The following is a 24,643-nucleotide window of genomic DNA, read 5'->3' as shown; positions in this document are numbered from 1 at the left end:
TGATGATGATTGTCTTCCTCACTTTAGTTCAGTATCAGAACTGTGTTTATATACATTACTATTTTTTTGCTGTATGCATTCAAACCAGTAAATGTACATACTCTTTGAATACTGAGGACTGAATGATTTTTAGGATTACATTGTTGATGTGCTTGACTTGCCATTTAGTGGTAAGAAATTGTTAAGAACCCAGATTTGATGCTCATAGAGAGCCAACACTCATAGACAACATATAACACTATCAGCTTCCTATGTAGTTCATAGGTGGATTCCCTTTGACACTACTGTTGTCAAATTTGAATAGAGGATTAAGAGGCACATGGAGTTCATCTTCAAGCTGTGCAGGGAGCTTTTGAAAGAGCCTGTGTGTTCTACATAATCAAGAGAACTGGTCAGCGTTAGAAATTTTCACAGAATAATACTTAGTTGAGAATTTATCATTTTTCCTGTTCCCTCTCAAAATACTAAGGAAGGAGAACATACTTAGAGTTCAGTCTTGCTTTCTATGGCTACAACATTTTTCCTTTTAAAAAGCATAATTTTAGCTTTTATTCTCTTTTCCCTCAAAATCTAAATGTTAAAAATGAAGCCAGGTTAAAATTGATACAAATTTGTGTGCAGGTAGAAGTTTCCAAAATCCTGGTGGTTACTTAATTTACTGCCTTAATTCTGAGAGAAATGATTCTTCTAAAGACTAATGGCCTGACTCAGATTGCTTTGAATTTATAAGCTGTCATTCATCTGTAGGTCATTTTTTTCAAATAAAAGGAAGCAGTCAATTATTAAGAAACACTACACAAAAATCCAGAGTTGAGAGTGTACTTCAGAAGAATGATTTCCTGGTGGGGTAGGTGGGTTTACAAAGTGTCCTGGATCTGCCACCTTAAATTGCATCTTCCCCTAGGATTTTTTTACTTGAATCTCTGCTACTACCAGTACACTGAGCATTAGGGCTATGTGACTTGCTTTGAAATGTTTTCTTTGGTGCCCTTATCATAGCCAAGGCATGATGATATATTAAAAATAATCTGAAATCTATGGCAGAACAAAAGGTAAATAATTACAGAAAGTAAACAAGATATTAAAATTAAGTGTACAAAATATTATTTGCTTGTTTTAAGGATCCCAGTAAGATTTACTGCGCTCTAAATCTTTTCATTCATTTTCACTGATTCCACATATTTTTGTCTAGTATCTACCATATGCCAGTGGTTTTGCCAGACGCTGAGGATGTAATAGTGAACAAGATAGATGAATTTCTTGGCCTCATAGAGCTTGTAGTCTGATAGAGAGGCTTGATGGTGAAGTAATTATAATAAAGTATGATGAAAGTCATGGTTTAGGTAGTATAATATTTCAATGGACTCTATTGAAGGTATTCTTGAGGAAATGACTTTTAAATTGTAACTGAATAAGTAGGAATTAGTCGGATAAAAGGGAGTAGTGGAATGTGTCAGGCAGAGAGAAGAGCAGCATGTGTAAAGGTCACAGACAAGAGAGAAATTAGCAGGTAGCAGCTGGTGCTTTGGAGAAACTGTAAGAATTCCAGGCCAGCGTGGTGGCTCAAGCCTGTAATCCTAGCAATCTGGGAGGGGGATGCAGGAGGATTGCTTGAGGCCAGGTGTTCAAGAACAGCCTGAACAAGAGCGAGACCCCATCACTACAAAAACTAGAAAAAATTAGCTGGGAGTAGTGGCATGTGCCTGTAGTACCAGCTACTCAGGAAGCTGAGGGAGGAGAACCACTTGAGCCTAGGAGTTTGAGGTTGCAGTGAGCTGTGGTAATACCGCCATACTCTAGCCTGGGCGACAGACCAAAACTCTGTCTAAAGAGAAAGAAAGAAAGAAAGAAGGAAGGAAGGAAGGAAGGAAGGAAGGAAGGAAGGAAGGAAGGAAGGAAGGAAGGAAGGAGAGAGAGAAAAAGAAAAGAATAGAAAAAATTCTACTACAACAAGACTGTAAAGACTACAGAGTAGAAGATAGAGTAGAAGGGAGAAAGTACAGAGTAGAAAGAAGAATGGCTGGTGAGGTAAGTGGGTTCCAGAACTGGGGGACCTTTTAAGCTATATTAAGGAATTTGGACTTTATTCTAAGGATAAATGTTTGAAGGATTTGAAAGCAAAGGTTGAAGAAACTTTGTACCTTTCCTTGATTGCTTCATGATAATGGTGACATAGAAGTTGTCATCTTCTGGCCACAGTAGCTAGACTATATGTCCCCTATTTTGAACCAGGGCAAAGGTTTATTCATTTTCAGATACCTGAGATCTTACAATTTCATTTCTGTTCCTGTTCCGAGAAGCCTAGCTTGTCCATAGCCAAATGTCAGGTGACCTCTTTTTGCCTTAGGCAATAGTTGTATTCCTTGCTGGAGTAGTGGAGACCTGTGGAGACCTGCTAGATTAAACATTTCACCTCAACAAGTGGGGAAGGAGCCTTAGAAAATATTATTTATTTCCATTTCACAATTTAACATATTCTGTAAGACTTGGTGTGAATATAGGATAATAATTCTTTATTTTAAAATTTTGGTCATTGAAATATAACATGCATGTGGTAAAATACACAATCTTAAATGTACCTGTCACTAAATTTTTATATGTGTATATACTCATGTAATGAAATACTTAGTAATATATAGAACATTTCTAGCATCCCAGAAGACTCCCTCATTTTCCCTCCCAATCATAACCCCTGAAAGATAGTCACTATTCTCACTCTGTGTCTGTTCTTCTTCTATTTTTTTTTTTTTTTTGAGACAGAGTCTTGCTCTGTTGCCTGGGCTGGAGTGCTGTGGCATCAGCCTAGGTCACAGCAACTTCAAACTCTGGGCTCAAGTGATCCTCCTGCCTCAGCCTCCCAAGTAGCTGGGACTACAGGCGCATGCCACCATGCCCGGCTAATTTTTTCTATTTTTAGTAGAGACGAGGTCTCACTCTTGCTCAGGCTGGTCTTGAACTCCTGACCTCAAGCAATCTTCCTGTCTTGGCCTCCCAGAGTGCTAGGATTATGGGTGTGAGTCACCCTGTTTGGCCATGTTCTTGAATTTTATATAACTGGAATTATAGAGTATACACTTTGTTGTGTCTGAATTTTTCCACTCAACCTAATGTCTCTGAGATTAACACTTTTTGTTTCTGGTATTAGTTTGTTCTATTTGTTCTATGTCTACTAGTTATCATTGTATCAATGCATGCTATTCAATAACTGTAGATTTGTAATAAATTCGTATGATAGTCTACTCTTTTAGTTTTGTCCTTATTCAAAATTTTCTTGACTCTTCATGGTCATTTATATTTATATATAAATTTTAGAATTATTTGTCAATTTCTTAAAAAAACTTGCTGGAATTTTAATTGGGATTGCAACATGTCTATAGATCAATTTGGGGAGCATTTAATCTTAAAAATATAATGACTTCCAATATATGAGTACAATATATCCCTCCATTTATTCATTTATTTAGATTATTAAAAATTTTATTTCAGGAATATTTTGTGGGGGGTTTTCTATGTATATGTGTAGAGAACCTTTACATTTTGTAGATTTATTATTTCTTCAATAATTTATTTTCTATTTTTTACAAATATATGGAAATAAATATGTTTTTATGTTGGCCTCATATCCAATGATCTTGCGAAATATGCTTATTAATTCTAATTGTTTATTTTAGGCTTTTACATTTATTTCCATATACACAATCAAATTGTGAATAAGGAATTTTGGTTCTTATTTTCTCCCATATATGCTTTTTAAAATTAATAAACTTAATTTTTATAGCAATTTTAGGTTCACACCAAAATGGAGTGGAAAGTATAGAGTTCCTAAATATCCCCTATCCACTGTACCCCCAACCTACCTCACTATCGACATCTCATACCAGAGTAGTACATTTCTTACAATAGATGAACATATGTTGACATCATTATTACCCCAAGTCCATATTTTACATTGTGGTTCACTCCTGATGTTGTACATTCTATGGGTTTTGACAAATGTATAATGACACGTATCCACCATTATAGTATCATGTAGAATAGCTTCACTGTCCTAACAATCCTCTGTGCTCATTTATACCTCGTTCTCTCCTGACCCCTGGCTACCACAAATTGTTTTATTGTCTTCATTGTTTTGCCTTTTCTGGAACGTCATATAGTTTGAAATAATACAGTGTATAGCCTTTTCATATTCATATTTCACTTATATGCATTTAGGTTTCTTCCATGTCTTTTAATGGTTGGGTAGCTAATTTATTTTTAGTGTTGAATAATATTCCATTGTCTGGATATACCACAGTTTATTTATCCACTCACCTACTGAAGGATATCTTTTGCTTCCAAGTTTGAACAATTATGAATAAATCTGCTATAATAATATTTGTCTGCAGGTCTTTGTGTGGACCCAAGTTTGAAGTTTATTTGGAAACTACCAAAGAGCGTGATTGCTAGATTGTGTGATAGAGTATGTTTAGTTTTGTAATAAAGTGCCAAAGTGTCCTACAGAGTAGCTGTACCATTTCGCATTCCCGTGAACAATGAATGAGATTTCCTGTTGCTCCACATTCTCACCAGCATTGGTGTTGTCATTGTTTTCAATTTTGTCCATTCTAATAGGTATGTAGTGGTATCTTATTGTTGTTTTAATTTGCAATTCCTTAATGATATATGTCAAACGTCTTTTCATATGCTTAATTTGCCATCAATTATTTCTTTCATGATTTGTGCCTTTGGTATTCTATCTAAAATGTTGATATCCTCAAAATAATTTTCTGGGATTTTGATTGGGATTGAAATGAATCTACAGATCACGTTGGAAAGAACTGACATCTTGATGGTATTGAGTCTTTTAATCCATAAACCTGAAATATCTCTAATATATTTAGTTCTTCTTTGATATTTTTCATCAGAGTTTATAATTTTCCTTATGTAGATTTTGTACATACATTGTTAGATTTATACCTAAATATTACATTTCTTGGTTGCTGATGTAAATGGTAATGTTTTTCATTTCAAATTCTACTTGTTCAATGCTGATATATAGGAAAATAGTTGACTTTTGTATATTAGCCTTATATCCTGTAACCTTGCTATAATTGCTTATTAGTCCCAGGAGTTATTTTGGTCAATCCATTTGTGTTTTTTACATAGATGATCATGTCATCTGTGAACAAAGAAAGTTTTATTTTTTCATCCCAATATGTCTACCCTTTATTTCCTTTTATTGAATTATTGCTTTAGCTAGGACTTCCAGTATGATGTTGAAAAGCAGTGGTGAGAGGGGACATCATTGCCTTTTTTCTAATCTTACTGGGAAAGCTTTGAATTTCTCATCATTAATTATAATGTTATCTCTATGGTTTTTTATATGTGTTCTTTATCAAGTTGAGGAAGTTCCCTCTATTCCTAACAGCTAAAAGGTTTTTATCATGAATGGGGTTTGGATTTTGTCAAATGTGTCTGTTGGTATGTGATTCTTCTTTCTTTAGTCTGTTGAGGTGATGGATTATATTAATTGATTTTTGAATGTTAAACCACACTTGCATACCTGGGACAAATCCCACTTGGTTGTGGTATATAATTGTTTCATACATTGATTCAATTTGCTAATATTTTCTTGAGGATTTTTGCATCTGTATCCATGAGAGTTATTGGTGTACAATTTTTTTTTAATATCTTTGCTTAGTTTTGGTGTTAGGATAATGCTGGCCTTATAGAATGAGTTAGTATTCCCTCTGCTTCTGTCTTCTGAAAGAGATCACAGAGAATTGGTATAATTTCTCCCTTAAAAGTTGGTAGAATTCATCTGTGCCTGGTGCTTTCTGTTTGGAAGGTTATTAAGTATTGATTCATTTTCTTTAATAGATACAGGTCTTTCAGATTGCGTGTTTCCTCCCATGTGAGTTTTGGCACTTTGTGTCTTTCAAGAAATTGGTCCATTTCCATGTTATCAAATTTGCGTGTATAGGGTTGTTAAAAATATTCCTTTATTATCCTATCATTGTCTTTGGGATCTGTTGTGATATCCCCTCCTTAATTTCTGATGTTAGTAATTTGTCTCTTCTCTTTTTTTTCGTGGTTAGCCTGGCTTCAAGTTTATCTATTTTATTGATCTTTTCCAAAACCAGCTTTTAGTTTTGTTGATTTTCTTTATTGATTTCCTATTTTCAGTTTTGTTGATTTCAGGTCTAGTTTTTATTATTTCTTTTTTTTCTCTTACTTTGGACTTAATTTGCTCTTCTTTTTCTAGTTTCCTAAAGTGAAGGCTTAGATTATTGATTTTAGATTAATGCTGTAAATTTCCTTCTAGGCACTGTTTTCACTGCATCCCACAAATTTTGGTAAGTTGTATTTTCCTTTTTACTTAGTAAAAAATATTTTTAAAATTTCTCTGGAGATTTCTTCATTGACCCATGGGTTATTTAGAAGTATGTTGTTTAATGTCTATATATTTTGGGTTTTTCCAGTTATCTTTCTGTTACTGATTTCTAGTTTAATTCCATTATGGTCTGAGAGCAGCCATTGTATGATTTCTATTTTTTTTATACCTGTTAATGTATATTTTATAGCCCAGAATGTGGTCTATTTTGGTGACTGTTCCATGTGAGTTTGAGAAGAATGTGTAATCTGCTGTTGTTGGATGAAATAGTCTATAGATATCAATTATATTTATATCGTGGTGGTGTTGTGTTCAATCAAGTTCTTAATGATTTTTCTGCCTGCTGAATTTGTCCACTTCTTATAGACAGGTGTTAAAATCTCTAACTGTAATAATGGATTCATCTATTTCTTCTGTCAGTTTTTGCCTCATGTATTTTGATTTTTTTATTAGGTGCATACACAGTAAGGCTAATTATGTCTTTTGGAGTATTGGCCCTTGTAACAGTATGTATGTAATACCCCTCTTTATCTCTGATAAGTTCCCTTGCTCTGCAGTCTGCTCTGTCTGAAATTACTATAGCTACTCTCACTTTTTTTTTTTTTTGATGTGTTAGCACAGTGTATCTTTCTCCATTCCTTTACTTTAATCTATATGTGTCTTTATATGTAAAGTGGTTTCTTTTAGGTAACATATAACTAGGCCTTTTTTTTTTATGTACTCTGACAATCTCTGTCTTTTAATGCTTATATTTAGACCCTTGACTTTATGATTATTGATACAGCTGGGATAATATCTACCATATTTAGTACTGTGTTCTATTTTTTTCCCTGTTGTTTGTTCCTATTTTTGCTTTCCAAACTTTTACTGTGTATTGTGGTATTGATTGAGCATTTTATATTATTCCATTTTCTCTCCTTTCTTAGCATATCAGTTCTATTTCCTTTTTCACTTTTTAAGTGGTTGGCCTAGAATTTGCAATATACATTTACAATTAATACTGGACCACTTTTATTGTTTTTCTTTTATTTTTTTATTTCAAAATATTAAGGGGGTATAAGTGTTTTTGTTACATGGATGAATTGAATAATGCTGAAGTCAGGGCTTTTAATGTGCCCCTGACTAGAGTAGTGTATAATGTACCCAATAGGTACATTTTTATCCCTCACTGCCTCCCACCTTCCCCCCTTCTTTGTTTCCAATGTACTTTACACCACTATATGACTGTGTGTACCTATGATTTAGCTCTCACTTAATAGTGAAATATGTGGTGTTTGTTTTTCCATTCCTAGGATACTTCACTTAGGATAATGTTCTACGGTTCCATCCAAGTTGCTACAAATGGCATTATTTCATTCCTTTCAATGGCTGAGTAGTACTCCGGGTGTACTACTATTCACTCATGAATTGATGGGCACTTAAGTTGATTTGATATCTTTGGAATTGTGAATTGTGCTGCAATAAACATTTGGGTGCAGGTGTCTTTTTAATATAATGACTTATTTTCCACTTTCATATAACTCTGTACTGCTTCACAGGTAATACAATACCTTATAATAACAAAATATTCCTAATTTCTCCCTCCCATTTCTTGTATTATCACTGTCATTCCTTCACTTATACATAAGTGTGTGTGTGTATATATACATATATATATGAAAAGTGAAATTCTTATGTATAAGTATGTATGTAACATATAAAAATGTAATATGTGGTATATATAATCAAATACATTGATGCTATTATTATTTTAAACAAATTGTTAGATCAATTAAGAATAAGAAAAAATAAAAGTTTTTATTTTATCTTAATTTATGCATGCTCTTCCTTTCCTTATGCACATCTGATTTTCTAACCTATATCATTTTGCTTTTCTCAGAAAAACTTCTGTAACATTTGTTGCAAGGCAGGTCTCATGGCAACACATTCCCTCAATTTTTGTCTGAGAATGTCTTTATTTCTATTTCATTTTTGAAGGATAATTTTACAAGGTACAGAATTCTAAGTGGGTGTTTTTTCCCTCTCATCAGTTTAAATATATCACTCTGTACTCTTCTTGCTTGCATGGTTTCTGAGGAGAAGTCAGATGTAATTCTTATCTTTGCTCCTCTGTAGGTAAGGTGCTTTTTTCTCTGGCTTCTTTCAAGATTTTTTTCTTTATCTTTGTTAGAATATGATATGCCTGGGTGTATTTTTTTTTTTTTTTACATTTGTCGTACTTGGTGTTCTCTGTGCTTCCTGGATGTGGTTTGATGTTGACATTAATTTGAGAAAATTCTGAATAATTATTACTTCAAATATTGCTTCTGTTCTCTTCTTTTTCTTCTCCTTTTGGTATTCTCATTACACATATGTTACACCTTTTGTATTGTCCCACAGTTCTTGGATATTCTGTTCTGTTTTTTTCTTTTTACTTTTCAGTTTTGGGGGTTTCTGTTGCTATATCCTCAAGCTCAGAGATTCTTTTCTCAGCCATGTCTAGTCTACTAATAAGCCCATCAAAGGCATTCTTCATTTTTGTTACAATATTTATTTTGAGCATTTCCTTTCTTAGAATTTCCATTTCTCTGCTTACATCTTGTATGTTTCTGCATGTTGTCTACCTTTTTCATTCAAACTCTTACATATTAATACTATACTTTTTGTAATATTCCTGGTCTGATAATTCTAACATTCCTGCCATATTTGACTCTGGTTATGATGGTTGTTTAGTTTCTTCAGATTGTGTTTTTTGCATTTCAGTATGTCTTGTAATTTTTGTTGAAAGGCATACATGGTATCCTGGGTAAAAGGAACTGTGGTAAATAGACTTTTTATCATATAGTGTTAAAGTGTGGGGGCAAGTACACATAGTCCTATGCTAACGTCTCAGTTTTTTGGTTAGCCTGTGACCCTGGACTGTGAAGTTCACCAGGACATTTCAGTATTTTTCCCCCTTTGGTGGGACAGCATGGCTGGAGTGGGCTGGAGTTGGGTATTTTCCTTCTCCCACATGGAAGGCGAGAGGCGGTGAGAGTTGGGTATTTTCCTTATCCAGGTAGGTTAGGCTCTGATAAAACCTCAGCAGGTTATGTTAGGCCCTGGTAAAATCCTGAAGGCAGGAATTAAAAAGAACAGAATATTATAGTGTATTTAAAAAGTGGTTCCTTTTTTCCTCCTCCTGCTAGAAGCACAAGGGGATTTATCTCTGACATTCACGGTGAGGACCTGGTAGTGTTCCTGGAGGTAAAACTCACAAATATTTTGGGCCCTCTTATGATTGGGTGTCCTTAGAATTTTTAACTCTCAGAGTTGTCCACACTGAGCATCTAGCAGTTCATCAATTACAGTTCTGGTTTTCCTACTTGACACTGGTTCCAGTAGAGGTTTCTGTTCATGGATTTTTGCTCTGATAAGTTGTGATTCTGTGTATCTGCCTGTCTATCTCTCCAATTTTGGAGGCAGCAGTTTCTGTGTGACCTTACTTCTCTGATGGATCTAAGAAGAACTATTGATTTTTCCATTTTTTTTTTAGCTTTTTAATTGTTGTTAGGATGGAATGAAGACTTCTAAGCTCCTAATATACAGGACTGGAAAGTGGAAGTCTACTACGTGTACTTTTTGTTTCTTTTTCTTGTCTTATTTCTCTGCCTAGGATCACCAATATTGAAAAGAAGAAAAATAGTAGATATTTTTGTCTTGTTCCTGAATTCAGCAGAAAACATTCATTGTTTTACCATTAATAATGATGTTTGCTGGATGTAACCTCCTATTCTTAGATTGCTGAGAGTTCTCTCTTTTGTTTATTTAAGATCATGAATGGGTATTGAATATTATTATGTGCTTTATCTGTATCTAATTTAATGGTCATATGATTTTTCACCTTTATTATGTTAAGGTACATTATGTTTATTGGCATTTGAATCTTTAAGCAACTTTGCATTCCTGAAATAAATCCGTCTTGATCTTTTTTGTATATTGTTAGATTATATTTGCTAATATTTTGCTGAGGATTTTTGCATCTATGCTTATAAGGGAAATTGGTGTGTAAATTGTTTTACATGTCCTTGTCAAGGTTTGGCTGGCCTCATAACTTGAGTTGGGTAATGTTTCCCCTTTTTATAGTCTCTGGAAGAGTTTGTACTAGGTTGATATTATTTCTTCCTTGAATGTTTGGAAAAATTTGCCAGTGTAGCAATCGGGGCCTCTGTGGGAAGACTTTACATTATAAAGTCAATATCTTTACTAGATATAGAGCTATTTCTATTTTCTATTTTGGCATGTATATTTTTCAGGAAATGTTCTACTTTATTTAAATTTTGAAATTTATTGACATAAAATTCTTTATACCATCCTATTTTTATCAATGTCTCCAAGAATATACATGTAAATGTTTCTTTTCATTATTAGGGTTAATAATTTGTTTTCTCTCTTTATTACTTGATCAGTCTTGCTAAAAGTTTAGTAATTTCATTAATCTTTTCAAAGAACCACCTTTTGGCTTTGTTGATTTTTATATATCAGACTATAATTTCTATTTCATTGATGCTCTCTGATATTTCCTTAATTATCCCTTTTTGGGTATTTGTTTTTCTGTATTCTTTCTAGCTTTTAAGATGGGGCTTAGGTAATTGACTTTCAGCTTATCTGCTTTTGTAATGGATGAATTTAAGGTTTTAATAACTACATTAGTGGACATACAAATTTTGAGATGTCAGATTTTTATTATAACTCAGTTTGAAATATGTTCTAATTTTAATTGTTTATTTTTGTCCCATAGATTGTTTTAATGTGTTACTTAAATCCCAATCATTTGAGTGATTTTCTAGTTATCTTCCTGTTACTGATTTTTGTTTTGATTCCATTATGATAAAAGACCATACTCTCTATGATCTCAATTATTTAAAATTTGTTTAGACTTGATTTATCACTCAACATGTGGTCTATTTGTGTAATTTTCCATGTGCATTTGAACAGAGTATGTATTTTACAATTATTGAGTGTAGTGTTTGTTATATATCAATTAATGTAAGTTAACCTTATTGTTCAAATATTCTAAATCTTTGTTGAATTTTCTCTTCTGAGAAAAATTCTACTGAGAGAGCTGTTTAAAATCTCAACTATGTGGTTATATCTAATTTTTCTTTGTCAGCCTTGTCTGTCATTGATTGTGTATAATTTTAGGATTGTTGGATTGATTGATCCTTTTATCATTATGCAGTGCCCTTCTTTATCTCTAGTGATACCTCTTACCTTAGGGTATATTTGTCTGATATTAATATATCTACACCAGCTTTTTTTTGGGTTAGTGTTTATATGACATAACCCTTTTTTTCCCTTTTACCTTGAATGTTTTTGTGTTCTTAAATTTTCTCTGTTGTACAGAATCCAGTTGGCTTGTGTTTTTCATTACTTTTCACTATCTTTAGCCCATTTATAAGTAATTTAATTTCTAGTATATTGTTTTGAGTCTACAATTTCCTATTTGTATTATGTTGAATCTTCAGAAGCTCTTTAAGCTTTGATATTCTGTTATTCTAAAAAAGATATGGCCATGGTTTGCAATTATGTCTTATAAAATTCTGTGATACTCAAAATCCTTTATAAAGATTGGTTTCCCTTCTGCCTCTAAAAAAGCCCAAATATTAATAGAAACTTAATTTGAAACACTCTAAAACATATTTTTAAGAATGATATGGTAGAGAATAATGTTCTGAGACAACACTCTTTTTAAAAACTAATATTATACTTCTGCTTTTGGCCATAAAGGCGTAATTGGTACTAGAATTAACCTTGTAATATAAACAACAAAAATTCTTGATCAACTGTATGTAACAACTGTTTTAAGAATAGAAAACAGGAAGCACAAGACTGTAATATATGAGGGAAGGAAAACAAAGTGAGCCCAAGATTAGCTTGGCTTTCTACCTGGTGGCATTTATCAGATCCTGATACAGGGAAAGGCAATGGAAGTATAATAAATAGGGCAGCCTCACTGAGCTGAGCAGTAAGAGACCAGAGTTTGAGGAAGTTGTAGTAGCTCTAATTTTCAGGGTGGATTCTTAAAGTGAAGGTGCTATACAGAGAAAGAGCTGCAGAAATCTTCTCAGGAGTCCTCTTAAGTCTTTGGCTGAATAGCAAGCTGCACATGAATAGGGTATGACTACAAGAGGGTGGGTAAAGAAAAACTACTTGGATAAGAAAAACTAGTAAACTGAAAAATGTTAAGGCTCTGTACATTATTGGGAAACATTTAAGTTCCAACTTACTATAGTGGAGTGTTTTCAATGAGCACATGAGTATTTGGTAGAGACCCAAAAAGGACACACCTTTGGGGTAGGGGTACTAGTCCTACAATGAAGACTATTCTCTAGTCACCATAACAGAGCTGAAAAATGAGCCTCAGAAGGATCAAGATGAGCTGTGATTAAATGAATGCTCATCAGAAGAAAGTTCAAAACTCCTTAAAAGAACGAATTCCAAACACTCAACAATATAATATACATATTATCTTGTATGTAGTAAAAATACATATGAAGAAGTGAGAAAATTTAACCTATAAGCAGGAAAAAATTAGTCAATATAAAGATATGCAGAAATTACAGAGATCATGGATTGACAGTTGATGACATTAAAATAGCTACTATAAATATATTCAAGGATTTAAAGGAAAATATGAACCTAATGAAGAGAGAAATGGAAGCAATAAAAAAGAACATATAGATATAGAAGAACTGAAAAATACAATACTTAGAAAATTTAAATTCAGATAATCAATTGCAGACTAAGATAGTAGTGAAACTAAAGACAGGGCAATAGAAACTATCCAAACAGAAGGACAGAGAAAAAAGAGGCAGGAAAAAAATGAACAGAACCTTATAGCCTGTGAGATCTAATGCTGTACCATTGGTTTAATTGGAATCCCTGATGAGAATAAACACTTAAAAAGCTTTGAAGAAATAATTGCTGAAAAATTCTAAATTTGTTAAAAAATATAAACCTCCAGATTCAAGAAGTGTAAACACAAAGAAAAGTTTATACCAAAGCATATCAAAATCAAATTGCGGAAAACTAATGGAAGAGAATCTTAAAAGTAGTTAAAGATACATTATTTACAGTGGAACAAAGATAGAAATGATCCTCACATCAGTAACAGTCCAACTCAAAAGATATTATAATGACATATTTTGAAATCCTAAAAAAAGAAAAATATTTCAACCTAAAAATCTGTAATTAGCAAAAATGTTCTTTAAGTCTGAAGGTTAATACAGATGTTTTAGACAAGCAAAAGTTCAGAGAATTTATTGCCAGAAGATCTTAACTATAAGAAATTAAAAACAAATTTCTGGCTGAAAAAAATAATACTAGACGGAAACTCAGATTTTAAAAAGAAATGAATGTAGGACACTGTAAGTGGTAAATCTGAGTGCAAACATAAAAGACGTTCGTATTTATAATAATTAATTTACTTAAAATGTAACTGACTCCATAGCATAAAAATATATTTTGAGATTTAGAACATGTTAGAAGTAAAATGCATGACAACAATAATACAAACTATGGATATTTTTAAGTTTCTTACATTATATTTTAAATGGTATATTATGTGAAGGTAGAATGTTATATGTTAAAGATGTATATTGTAAACCCTGCATCAATCACTTAAATAATGAAATAAAAAGGTATATCTAGTAAATAATAGAGAATATAAATGTAATTCTAAAATAAATTTAAATTAATTAAAAAACAGGCAAGAAAAAAGGGAATAAGGAGCAAAGGACAGAAAAAAATATAGAAAAACATACCAAGATAGGTGACTTAAACTCTATTAACAATGATTATGTTAAATGTAAGTGGACTAATTATACTAAATTTTAAAAGGCAAAGATTATCAGATTGGATTTAAAAAACCAATGTGCTGACTACAAGAAACACAGTAGATATAAAAATATAGATATATTAAAAGTAAAATCATTGGTGAAGATACACCATGTAATGATAAGAAAGCTGAAATGGCTATTTTATTATAAAAGTGGACTCCAGAAGAAGGAATATTATCAAACATAAAGAAAGACATTTCATAATGATTAGAGTCAATTTGTCAAGAAGACATAACATTTCTAAATGTCTATATATCTAATAGTAGAGGTTCTAAATATATGAAAGAAAAAGTTGACAGAACTAAATGAAAAATGACATTTACAGTCTAATTATTGTTGGAGATTTTAACACTCCTCTTTTAGAATTTGATAAAACAAGTAGAGAGAAAATCCATAAGAATGTGGAAAACCTGAACAAAACTATCAATTAACTTGATCTAATTGACATTGAGAGAGCACTACCCTCAAAACCTTCTGAGTAATTATTCTTAATGCAGTGAATAAGGAACATCCCAAAGTAAAACATATACTGGGCTATAAAACAAGTCTCAATAAACATAGAAGGATTGAAATTATAAAAAGTATATTCTTGCTGTACTCATTTGAATAGAATGAAGAGTTTTATGTAGGTGGAGTGATAGGAAATTAATCACTAGTGAGAGACTATGAAAGGTCCTTAAAACCCAATTGAGGAATGTAGCCTTCTTTTAAATAGATCTTTTGTGGATTGTCAATATGTAAGTAAAACAGATAAAAAAGGATATTTTATCAGTAAAAAATTTATTTTATAATTAATTTTATAGTATTAAATATAAAGTCAATTAACCAGAACAACGAAGCTTTTTTGAACACTAAACTTTGAAATTGGGGGTTGTTGATATAAGGTGGAATTTTTTTAAATGACCCTCAGCTTTCACTTTATTTCTGCTGTATTTTCTTTTGGTTGCTTCATGTTCAGAAAACCCTAATTAATGTAGATAAATAATTGTAAATAGCAATGCTTTAACAGTTTACCTTCAAGTCTTTGCATATCTTTCGATAAAGCTAGAGGTTTATTTCAAGATACAGTCACTCGTGGTTTAACAACGAGGCTACCTTCAGAGAAATGGGTCGTTAGGTGATTTTGTTGTTGTGCAAACATCATTGAGTGCACTTACACAAACCTAAATGGTATAGCCTACTACAAACCTAGGCTATACGGTATAGCCTATTGCTCCTAGGCTACAAAGCTGTGCAGCATGTTAGTGTAGTGAAGACTAGGCAATTGTAACACGATGGTAAATATGTGTGTATCTAAACATAGAAAAAGTATAGTGAAAATATAATCTTATGAGGCCACTGTCATTTATGCAATCTGTCGTTATGCAGCTCATGACTGTATGCATAGTAAATGTTTTATTTAATTATTTTTTGTAGAGATAGGGCCTCCCTGTGTTGCTCAGGCTGGTCTCAAACTCCTGGCCTCAAGCGATCCTCCCTCCTCAGCCTTCAAAAGTACTGGGATTACAGGCATGAGCCACTTCACCCAGCCTATATACATAATAAATGTTTTAATATGGTAGTGCAAGTTAATGCTTTGGTGGTTTCCAGATGGTTAAAATTTAGAACATAACACATTTGTGTGTATATGACACATTTGGTTATGTTTTTCATATTATTTAGATTTTTTAAGTTGTAACTTGTAGAAACTCAACTCAAATTAATAGGATATATTGGCTTACCTTACCAAAAAGCTCAGGAATAGAATTTGGCTTTAGCTAATTTTGCATGTAAGTGTGCTAGCATGTATCTTTACATAATATAAAGATTTTTTTCTCTATCTGCAATTCCTTTCTACTTCTCTTTGTATTTTTGGCTGTATTCACTTTTATTGTATATAAGCTCTATCTCTGTGCTAGGTAGAGTGATAATGACAATTCTAAGTCCAATCCAACCTGAGCATGAGAGAGCTCTCCAGATAGTTCCAGCAGAGAATTCTGACTGGGTCAAATTCTGCAGTAGAACGCAGGCAATAGAGAACGGCGATTGACTACTCCATCAAGATGGTAGTGGAATTCAGAACTACTTTCCCAAAGAATCCAAAAGAAAGAGTGCATGACACACTGGACACATAAAAAATTGTTTCTACAATTCAATATACTTTTTAAAAAGCAGTTAAATATGTATTTCAAAGAGTAAAAATAGCTGGGTGTGGTGGCATCCACCTGTAGCCCCAGCTGCTTGGAAGGCTGAGGCAGGAGGATCACTTGAGCTTAGTTAGGACTTCAAGATCAGCCTGGGGAACATAGTGGGAAACCATCTCTAAAAAAATAAATAAATAAAATTAAAAATAATAAAATAAATAAAAAAGTAAAAATAAAACAAACAGTTATAGAAACCAAATAGCAGTGTCAGAAAATAAGGTTTAGAAAAGGTGTAATGATGAGTTATATTTTAGCAATATGGACAGGAATAGTTTCCAATGGGACATTTTTATTCCATTAAAATTGTGGCATATTTGAAGGCCTCATAGACAATGAGCTACAGTGGAAAACCAAGGCTTCAAGCTGCACATGTACTTCCTATAGATGAAAATAAAACTCATTTTAGAAGGAATTACCTTTTGAATTCAACAGTATTTTTAAACATCTTGCTGATTCCTTAGTGGATGATATTCACAAAAGAAAAGCTTTTAATTCAAACAAAGTAAAACAGTATGGAAAAAGAAATATGGAGGATCAGGAAGACCAGCATAATTGAATGTGTATGGGAGAGTCTGCTGTTGTCTTTCATTGAAGTATCTTGAATTTTTAGCACCCCTCTCCCAAGAATGAATATTTCACTCCATATCTGAAGCAATTAATAATATGTATAAAATTATTCATTTTCCACTATTGTATGCTACATTGTAGAGAATATAAAACCCGCATTCAAATAATGATTTAAATGGTCACGTCAGTTAAACAAGCACTCAACTGAAGTCAGGGATCTGTCACCAACTTTTGACCTTGGCAAGGCAGGTGACTTCCTTATCTTGCCTCTGTTTCCTTATTTCTGAAAAGAGGGTGTTGGTCTTAATGATCATTGAAGTCTCTTCTAGCTGTAGCAGTAGACTGTGAGTTTCTGAATCACCTGCTATATGTTTCCCTCTTTTTCTCTTATATACTGGCATTAGCAACAGTTGTACTTTGAAGGAAATGTGAGAGGAATTTGGTTTTGAATGATCCCTGTTTTGGGTGGTAGGCAGCCTTGGAAAGCAGATGAAAGAAATACCTCTTACGTGCACATATAGAACAGTATGACTTCCATGAATGTATGTTAAGTACCAGTTTTAAGGAATGCCTGTGAAAAATTATCAAAGACTTTGGTAGATAAAAATAGTGTAGAGAGAGAATATTGTACCAAATATGGCGCTGTCTGTAAGTATATTTCTGGCAGATTTCAAATGTGGGGCATTTTTTCCCTTATGAACATGCCAAAATCTTGCATCTAACAGTTCTAATGACATTTCGATTGCCACCCCCCCCCCCCCACACTCACTCACAGTATATTATCTAGTAAAATGGTTGTGGAATTAACATTTTTCCTGGAAGGAATATATCTGATTTAATGACCAAATTGTTTTAAGGCAGCACAACAGAATTTCACAGGAACTAAATCTATTTTTTCACACCGATCATGCATGTTTTACTCCAGCATTGAGTCATTAGCATGTTTATAATGGTTCTAATTTAGCACCACATTTTCTGAATTTTATCCTTGAGTCATTTACAAATTGTTCATATTGAGTAAACAAAGGAAACAGATTGCATTTTATACTTAGTAATTTATCTGAAAGAAGAGGGGAGGGTTAATTGTTTTAAAGTTTTGGTCTGTTTGGGGAAGTGAGCCTGCTTTTTCATTGCTAGGCATAAATGCCATTTCTCATCTTTTTGGGGATGGGGGGGTTATGGAGGAGTAAAATGAAAAATTAGGACCAGGACAAGATTGGCCACTCCCAGAGGGGAGTGTGGAGCAAAAGGGGAGCTGGCACGAGATTATCCAAAACAGTTGGTGCATTCCTTAATGATCAAGTGCTTGAGAAGTCCAGCTCTTCCTGGCAGAGCATCTGTGTTGATGTTTATATCATTGCCCTGCTGTATGGGAAAGGCATGCTTTCTCTTGCTGCTTGGCTAAAAATAGGATGGAATATAGCATTGTATGAGATACTTTAAGATAGCAAAAACATTTAAGAGGTTAAAGGTTTGGCTTTTGGATCAAAAAAGATCAGTGATATAACTCATGGTGTTACTTGCAGACTGAATTTTATCTAGTTAGTGATTCGCACTCTTGGTTAGGGAAGTTATTCTAGGTTTATTTGGTGCAGTCTGAAAAACCCACTCTGCTGTCTTTTCTGTCAGCCTCCCAGCATGAAGAGCAGGACTGAAAAAAGCCTCTATTTATACCCCCTTGTTCTTATTTGGAAAATCAGTTGTTTCATTGGAAAGAGACAGAGAGAGGGAGAGGGAAGGAGTGGAGAGAAAGGGGGAGAGAGAGAGAAGAAGAGCATGAACAGTCGTCAGGGAGTGTGCTTTGTACGTTATAGTGACTTCAAAATAAAACTGGCACATTTTAGTGTCTAATTATTTTTAGTGAGCTTGGAGGGTTTTAATTAAAATTTAAGAGTGCTCTTCAAGCTCTCCAAGCTCCAATTTTATCCCACTGTATTGTGGAGCACTTGCCACTGTGGAAAAATGTACAGTAACTGGCATGTTCATCTCTATTTCCTAATGAAAAATGTGGGATGAATAATTAGTGGGGGTATAAATATATATTGTTGAATTTAGTTGTAATCCAAATCATGGATACTTTTGATAAATTATCATTATTCTTGGATACATAGAAAATTTATTGTATTTGAAACTTAGGATTCCTATGGTAAAAATAAAAGGAATTGCTTTACTATTTTTGTAAAAGACTTAATACAGCAATAGGAAATCTGCATACAGAGGCAGCAGTCATTGTTTTTCTGCACTAAAATATTTTAAAGATATTTTTATGTCACATTTCTCATATTTTAGCATTTCTAAATTTAAATATCACTTTGAAGTAAACAGAATAAATGTTTACTTCTAGGTAAATTGTTTTAAAGTATAATAAAGCTTTTTTCCATTATCTTTTCCTCTTCCTCATGCTTTAATTTTAATGATGACTTATTTACTGTCTCTGATCCATTTGAAATACTTTTATTTTGTATAGAATAGGTATTAATACTGCTGCCACTTTGTCCAACTAGGATTAATTAATATTGTTCCTAAAATATCATATACAGATTAGGAAATAGATATCTCATATAATCTTACTTTGCATTTCTCTTACATCAAGAAATTAATTATTAGTAGGCAAAAACATTGCTAAGCCTCTATAAAGCATTCTTGACTTACCTGGCCTGAAACCTAGGTACTTATGATGCAGAAACATTGCTTTGCAATCCATTATGCAGGGTAATTAAAAAACAAAATGGTTCTGAATTGTATCTTTCTTTTTTCCCTTAGAAGTTTCTTGAAAGAAAAAAACTTAAATTTGCAAAGGAAAAGAAAAAACCCAGAAACTACTGGTTTAATTATCATGCAACTGATAATTTATAACATATCAAAACCTTTACATCCTTGCTTAAAATATAGATGAGAACTGAAGTCTAGCTATTGATTTTTGATAGTCATGTTTTAATTGCTGTTATTTATAAAAATTAGACAAGATAGATATAAAGTCCTTTAGTTCATTGAATAAGTATTGGCTAATGGAAACAAATTCTTTCAAAGTAACAGGAATTAATTTTGGCGTTTTTCACTTTAATATGTTAGCATTATGGTTTCCATTCATTTAAAAATATTTACATATTATGGTGACTTTTTTTGCTATAGCATTGTTATTTATCTCAATTTTCAAAAGGCATGTAGTTCCTTTCCTATTTTTCAGTTGAAGACAATTCAAAGACACTAAACTTTGAATAGTCAAACTCAAATAACAAAATTTACTTCATATTGTTTCATTATTTCCAGGCTGGTGGTACCATTGTAACTATATTAATTGTTTTCAAATTAATTATGTAAACATATTTATGTGTGTAAAATAATCCGCCAAGAGTATCTTGGGGAAGTTCAGTACTTTTTTTTTCCATTTGGAGTGCTACATGACCACTATGTTAAAGCCACTCAGCATGTTCTTACTCTCCCCATGTATGTAGTGAAAACTGGCCTTCTTTATTTTTACCTGTTTGGTTTTTGTGTTTGTGCTGGATCAGAATAGGACAAAGTACTTTCCTATTAATGTAGTTGAAGGATGTGGTGGGGGATGGGGGATGGAAGCAGTGAATTCTTACTTTTAATTTGTATCCTTACCTGGATATCTTTTTGAGTGAGAAATTTGAAAATATAAATTTTCATTTGTAACTTTGTATCTATTACATATGTCCTCATTTCAAATTAGAAGCCTTTCAGTGGTGGCAGTAGTGTCCTCTGCCTGTGCAGTACTTGGTAACAATCTACTTCTTCTGGTCTTCTTTCACTCATCTTACTTGCTGTACATTATAACATACAGAGCTCTTAGCACCAACTGTGGTATGCCCTTAGAGGTTTGGCAGTTAGGTAATGAGGAAACAAGTCAGAGAATTTTTAAAGAGTTTTGAGTCTTCCTGGAATCTCGTAGTATTGAGATTAAACGTTGATAAGGTACTATGTAGTGACTTATTGTCCTGTAGATAAAAGCAATCAATGATTGTTATTAAATATTTTCATGACTGTAAATGTAGACATGGAAAGGCTGCTTTATTTTTTCCCTCAGTTTCTTCTGTTGAAACGGGAACTCATATAGCTAGATTAAGTCAGCATTACAGTAAGGATTAATTTGTAATAGGAATGTGAAATGCTTTAAAGTTATTAACCATTTTATTAATGAGTAGCTTGTATGTAAAGCTGTGTTCACATAGTTTGATTTATGTTTGAAGTATGTGTTCCTGTTTTCTATATAGGTCTATTTTCTCCCATGAAGTTGCAGCATTTTTTTCGTGGAGCACTAAAAGATTTCAGGACTATTTATAGAAATGAGAAATGTATTCTAGCCTGTTTTACATCTAGTGTTTATTTAATCATAGTATATAGATTGGCTCTGAATTTGTGATCATTACAAATAAGTTGGGCTTTTGTCTTTGACTGCTATAATATTTGCTTTCAACCCAAATTTTAATCAAACCAGTTATGTTTTTACATTTGTATCAATTATTGTCAGTTTAGTGCAATGATATAACATGTATGAAAGGGTTAAAAATGTGACAAAATTATATAGGGTATGAAGTTCAAGACTTCTTGTTGGTTATTCTTATCTATAATCTAATGTTACATCAATCTCTCTCAGAAATTCAAAACTGATTTGAGAAAAAGTAATCTCTGAGAAGCATGGCTTTGAAGATTTACTGCTTAGGTTTTAAACTTAGTATTATCTTTTTTACGTTTTTTAGTATAAAAACAAAATAGGTACTGAACAAAATATATTATTTTGGCAATTAATTACAACCTTAACATTTGCATATGCATGCAGACCCCATTGGAAGGTCACTCAGTATTCAATTTTTGAAGCACAGTAGTAGATCACTTGTTGAAGCCTAAGAAAATAATAGGAAAACCTGGAAGAAAGAAGGAAGCCAAGAAGGAAAGAAAGGAGGAGGGGAAAATAAGGGAAGGGGCAGTAAGTTTTCACTTAATAAAATAAAGCTGACTTCTTTTTAGAAAGAACTTTGGCTTCTGTGATAGCTAGCTAGTATGGTTGTTCTTTATCAGCCAAAGGTTTCACGACACACTGATCTGGATTCCATCCATTGCTTGATTGATTGATTGTGTCATGGATAAATGTTAATTGTTTTTCACCAATACTTTCTAACCATGCATTGGTCTTCTCATCTCTTAAACAGGGCTCACTGTCTTTTTCTGCAGCTTATCTAGCTTCTAAAGCCCTTTAGATCCATCTTGACCTTACTGTCATTCTGAAAAATTCAAGGAGGATTTAGAAGCTGGAGAAAAAAAATGAAAGGGAAAATGCTAAAGAGATAGGTGCTGATATGAGAAAGAAAAAGCATTTGGAATTGGAGTAACCATTTTAAATATAATTTTAAAAGGAAGTTATCAGAATTTTGACACTTGGAATGTTAAAGTTTAATGGGAGTGTGCTTTGCACTAAGGATTTAGTATTTAAATCTGCATTCCCTTCTGGAAACATGATCTATTTGTTAAGATTTGAGGTCTAAAAGGTACAAGTAAATAGTTGTAAACAGTAGCTCTAGTTGCAAACCCATCTGCATAGAGAGAAAAATAATTCACTGAGAAAAAAATTGGTAATTACTAGGACATTCTGAAGTTTGGATTTCCGTAACCTTTATGAATTTTTATAAAAACAAGTATAATCACTCCCTATAATCTAGTATGTTATTTGGAAATGTAGTAGGGCAAATAATCAAATAGGCATTTATGATTTAATAAAATAATTTAATAAAAATATGTACCTTTTATATACAAGTTTTAGCAGTTTTCATTGCTAGGGGAGAGAGAACATCTAACTTTATTTTCTTCTCATTTCGTTCTAAATGGGTATTTTACAGAAGTTCGATTTCTTTTTTAAGGACTAAGTGGTTACAGACTCATTGGCTGCTTCTCCCTTGAAGATCTGTCATTGTTCCTTGCATAGCACATAAATTTTGTTTGGGCTGTAAAAAAATCACCTAGGTTAAAAGGAATATCTAGAGTTAAACTCATAGAAAAGAGCCCCCTTTTCTGTCCTTTAGCCTAAGAAATGACAAATGCTGATTGAATATTAATAGAATTATAATACTAAAATAAGATTATTGAGCATTTATCTTTTTTCCCCTGGACAGTAGTTTAAGTAATCTTCTGTTAAAAATAAACTTAGTTGTGATATTTTATAATAGAATAACATAATTCTCTATATCCTAGGGTTAAAATAGCAGCAACAAAAACAGCTTTGTGCGACTGGCCTTCTGAATTTGTAATATACATACATTTTTAATACTTACTTTTGTATTTTAATAGATTCCTCCTGCATGGAAAAACTACTTTCAAAAGATTGGAAGGAAAAAATGGAAAGACTAAATACCAGTGAACTTCTTGGAGAAATTAAAGGTACAATATAAAAAATATCACACATATCAATGCAGAGATTTTTTTTTGTGTAACAGTATATTTGCTGATCTTCTGTACCATAACACTAAATTCTTACCTCTAACACTTGATTATATATGAGAGGGTAAATGTATAGTGTATCCCTGAACTTATAGTCTTTGTAATGTTGACAGAATGAAATTTTTGCCCACTGTTTGTATTAGTCTATGAGCATATAACTTATAGGATATACTGCCTCATTTATTTACTTAATAAAAAAGTATGAAAAAGAAAACAAAAAGGTATGTCAAAAGATGAAGAGAAAATTAAGTTCAAGATAATCTCATTTCTTCCTCTTAAAATCATAATAGCTTAATTTATGAATCCAAATTAATTTGCATTTCTTCTGAAAGGGTTTATAGAATATGCTATACATAATGGTTTGCGGGTGGATTCTGAAGCCTGTTGACCTTGTTTTAAATCCTGGCTCTGTCACTTACTAGATGAGTGACTTTGGACAAGCCACTGAACTTCTATGTTTTATATTCTTCATTTCTAAAGTGAGGATAATAATAGTACTTACTTCATGGGCTCATTAAAAGAGTTAATATAATACATGTAAAGCTCTTAGAATAGTACCTGGCACTTAAAGTATTCATGAGTGTAAGTTGTGGTAGTTGCCATTATTAATATGCCCATAGGATCATATGTTGATTAATCTCAAGCAAGTTTCATGGGATTTAGCATTTCATGATCTCTGATTCAGATGAGGATGTCTTTATTTTTGAATATATGTGATTGTTGCTGTTATTTTTAAACATGTTAAGAAGTGGACAATCCCAGTCCATTCCAGTATTAAGTTACCCTATCTGTCAAGAGTTATACTTCTTGACTAACCAAACTCTTATTGATTCATTTATAAAGATGAAGTACTGTATTACTAGTTTTTTTTGCATCATGAATTGAATCATTCATTAATTCTATCAGTTGTCATTTACAGACTGTCATCACTGTGATTTGTGTTAATAATTTGGGAACTTAATTACATTAATTTTCTGAATTTATCAAACAATTTTAGGTAAATCTTCCTATTGGTTGTGGATAATATCTCAGTAAAGATGAAAATTTGATAATATTATCTGATGTAAATGTTATTTTGAATTTACTATAGAAAACTGCTTAGTGTTCAGGTGTCTTATGTTCAATTCAAATGAAGAAAAAAGGAAGTCATTTTTTTAGCAATAAATAACTAGTAACTCATTCTATTAACTAATATAGTATCAAAA

At 32.6% G+C, this 24,643-nt stretch overlaps 1 protein-coding gene across 4 annotated transcripts in view; it reads left to right on the top strand.

Annotated features, from left to right (window-relative positions):
• Nucleotides 1–24,643, top strand: part of SOX6 (SRY-box transcription factor 6) — a 678,732-nt gene that overhangs the window by 392,131 nt on the left and 261,958 nt on the right. For all 4 annotated transcript variants that reach the window (XM_069471178.1, XM_069471179.1, XM_069471181.1 and 1 more), the window contains one exon: nucleotides 23,289–23,378. In XM_069471178.1, coding sequence (XP_069327279.1) covers nucleotides 23,289–23,378 — 90 coding nt within the window. The remainder of the gene's footprint in view (nucleotides 1–23,288; nucleotides 23,379–24,643) is intronic.

This window comes from Eulemur rufifrons, chromosome 6, assembly GCF_041146395.1.
Source record: "Eulemur rufifrons isolate Redbay chromosome 6, OSU_ERuf_1, whole genome shotgun sequence".
Classification (NCBI taxonomy): domain Eukaryota; kingdom Metazoa; phylum Chordata; class Mammalia; order Primates; family Lemuridae; genus Eulemur; species Eulemur rufifrons.
This window is presented reverse-complemented; position numbering and strand designations above follow the sequence as displayed.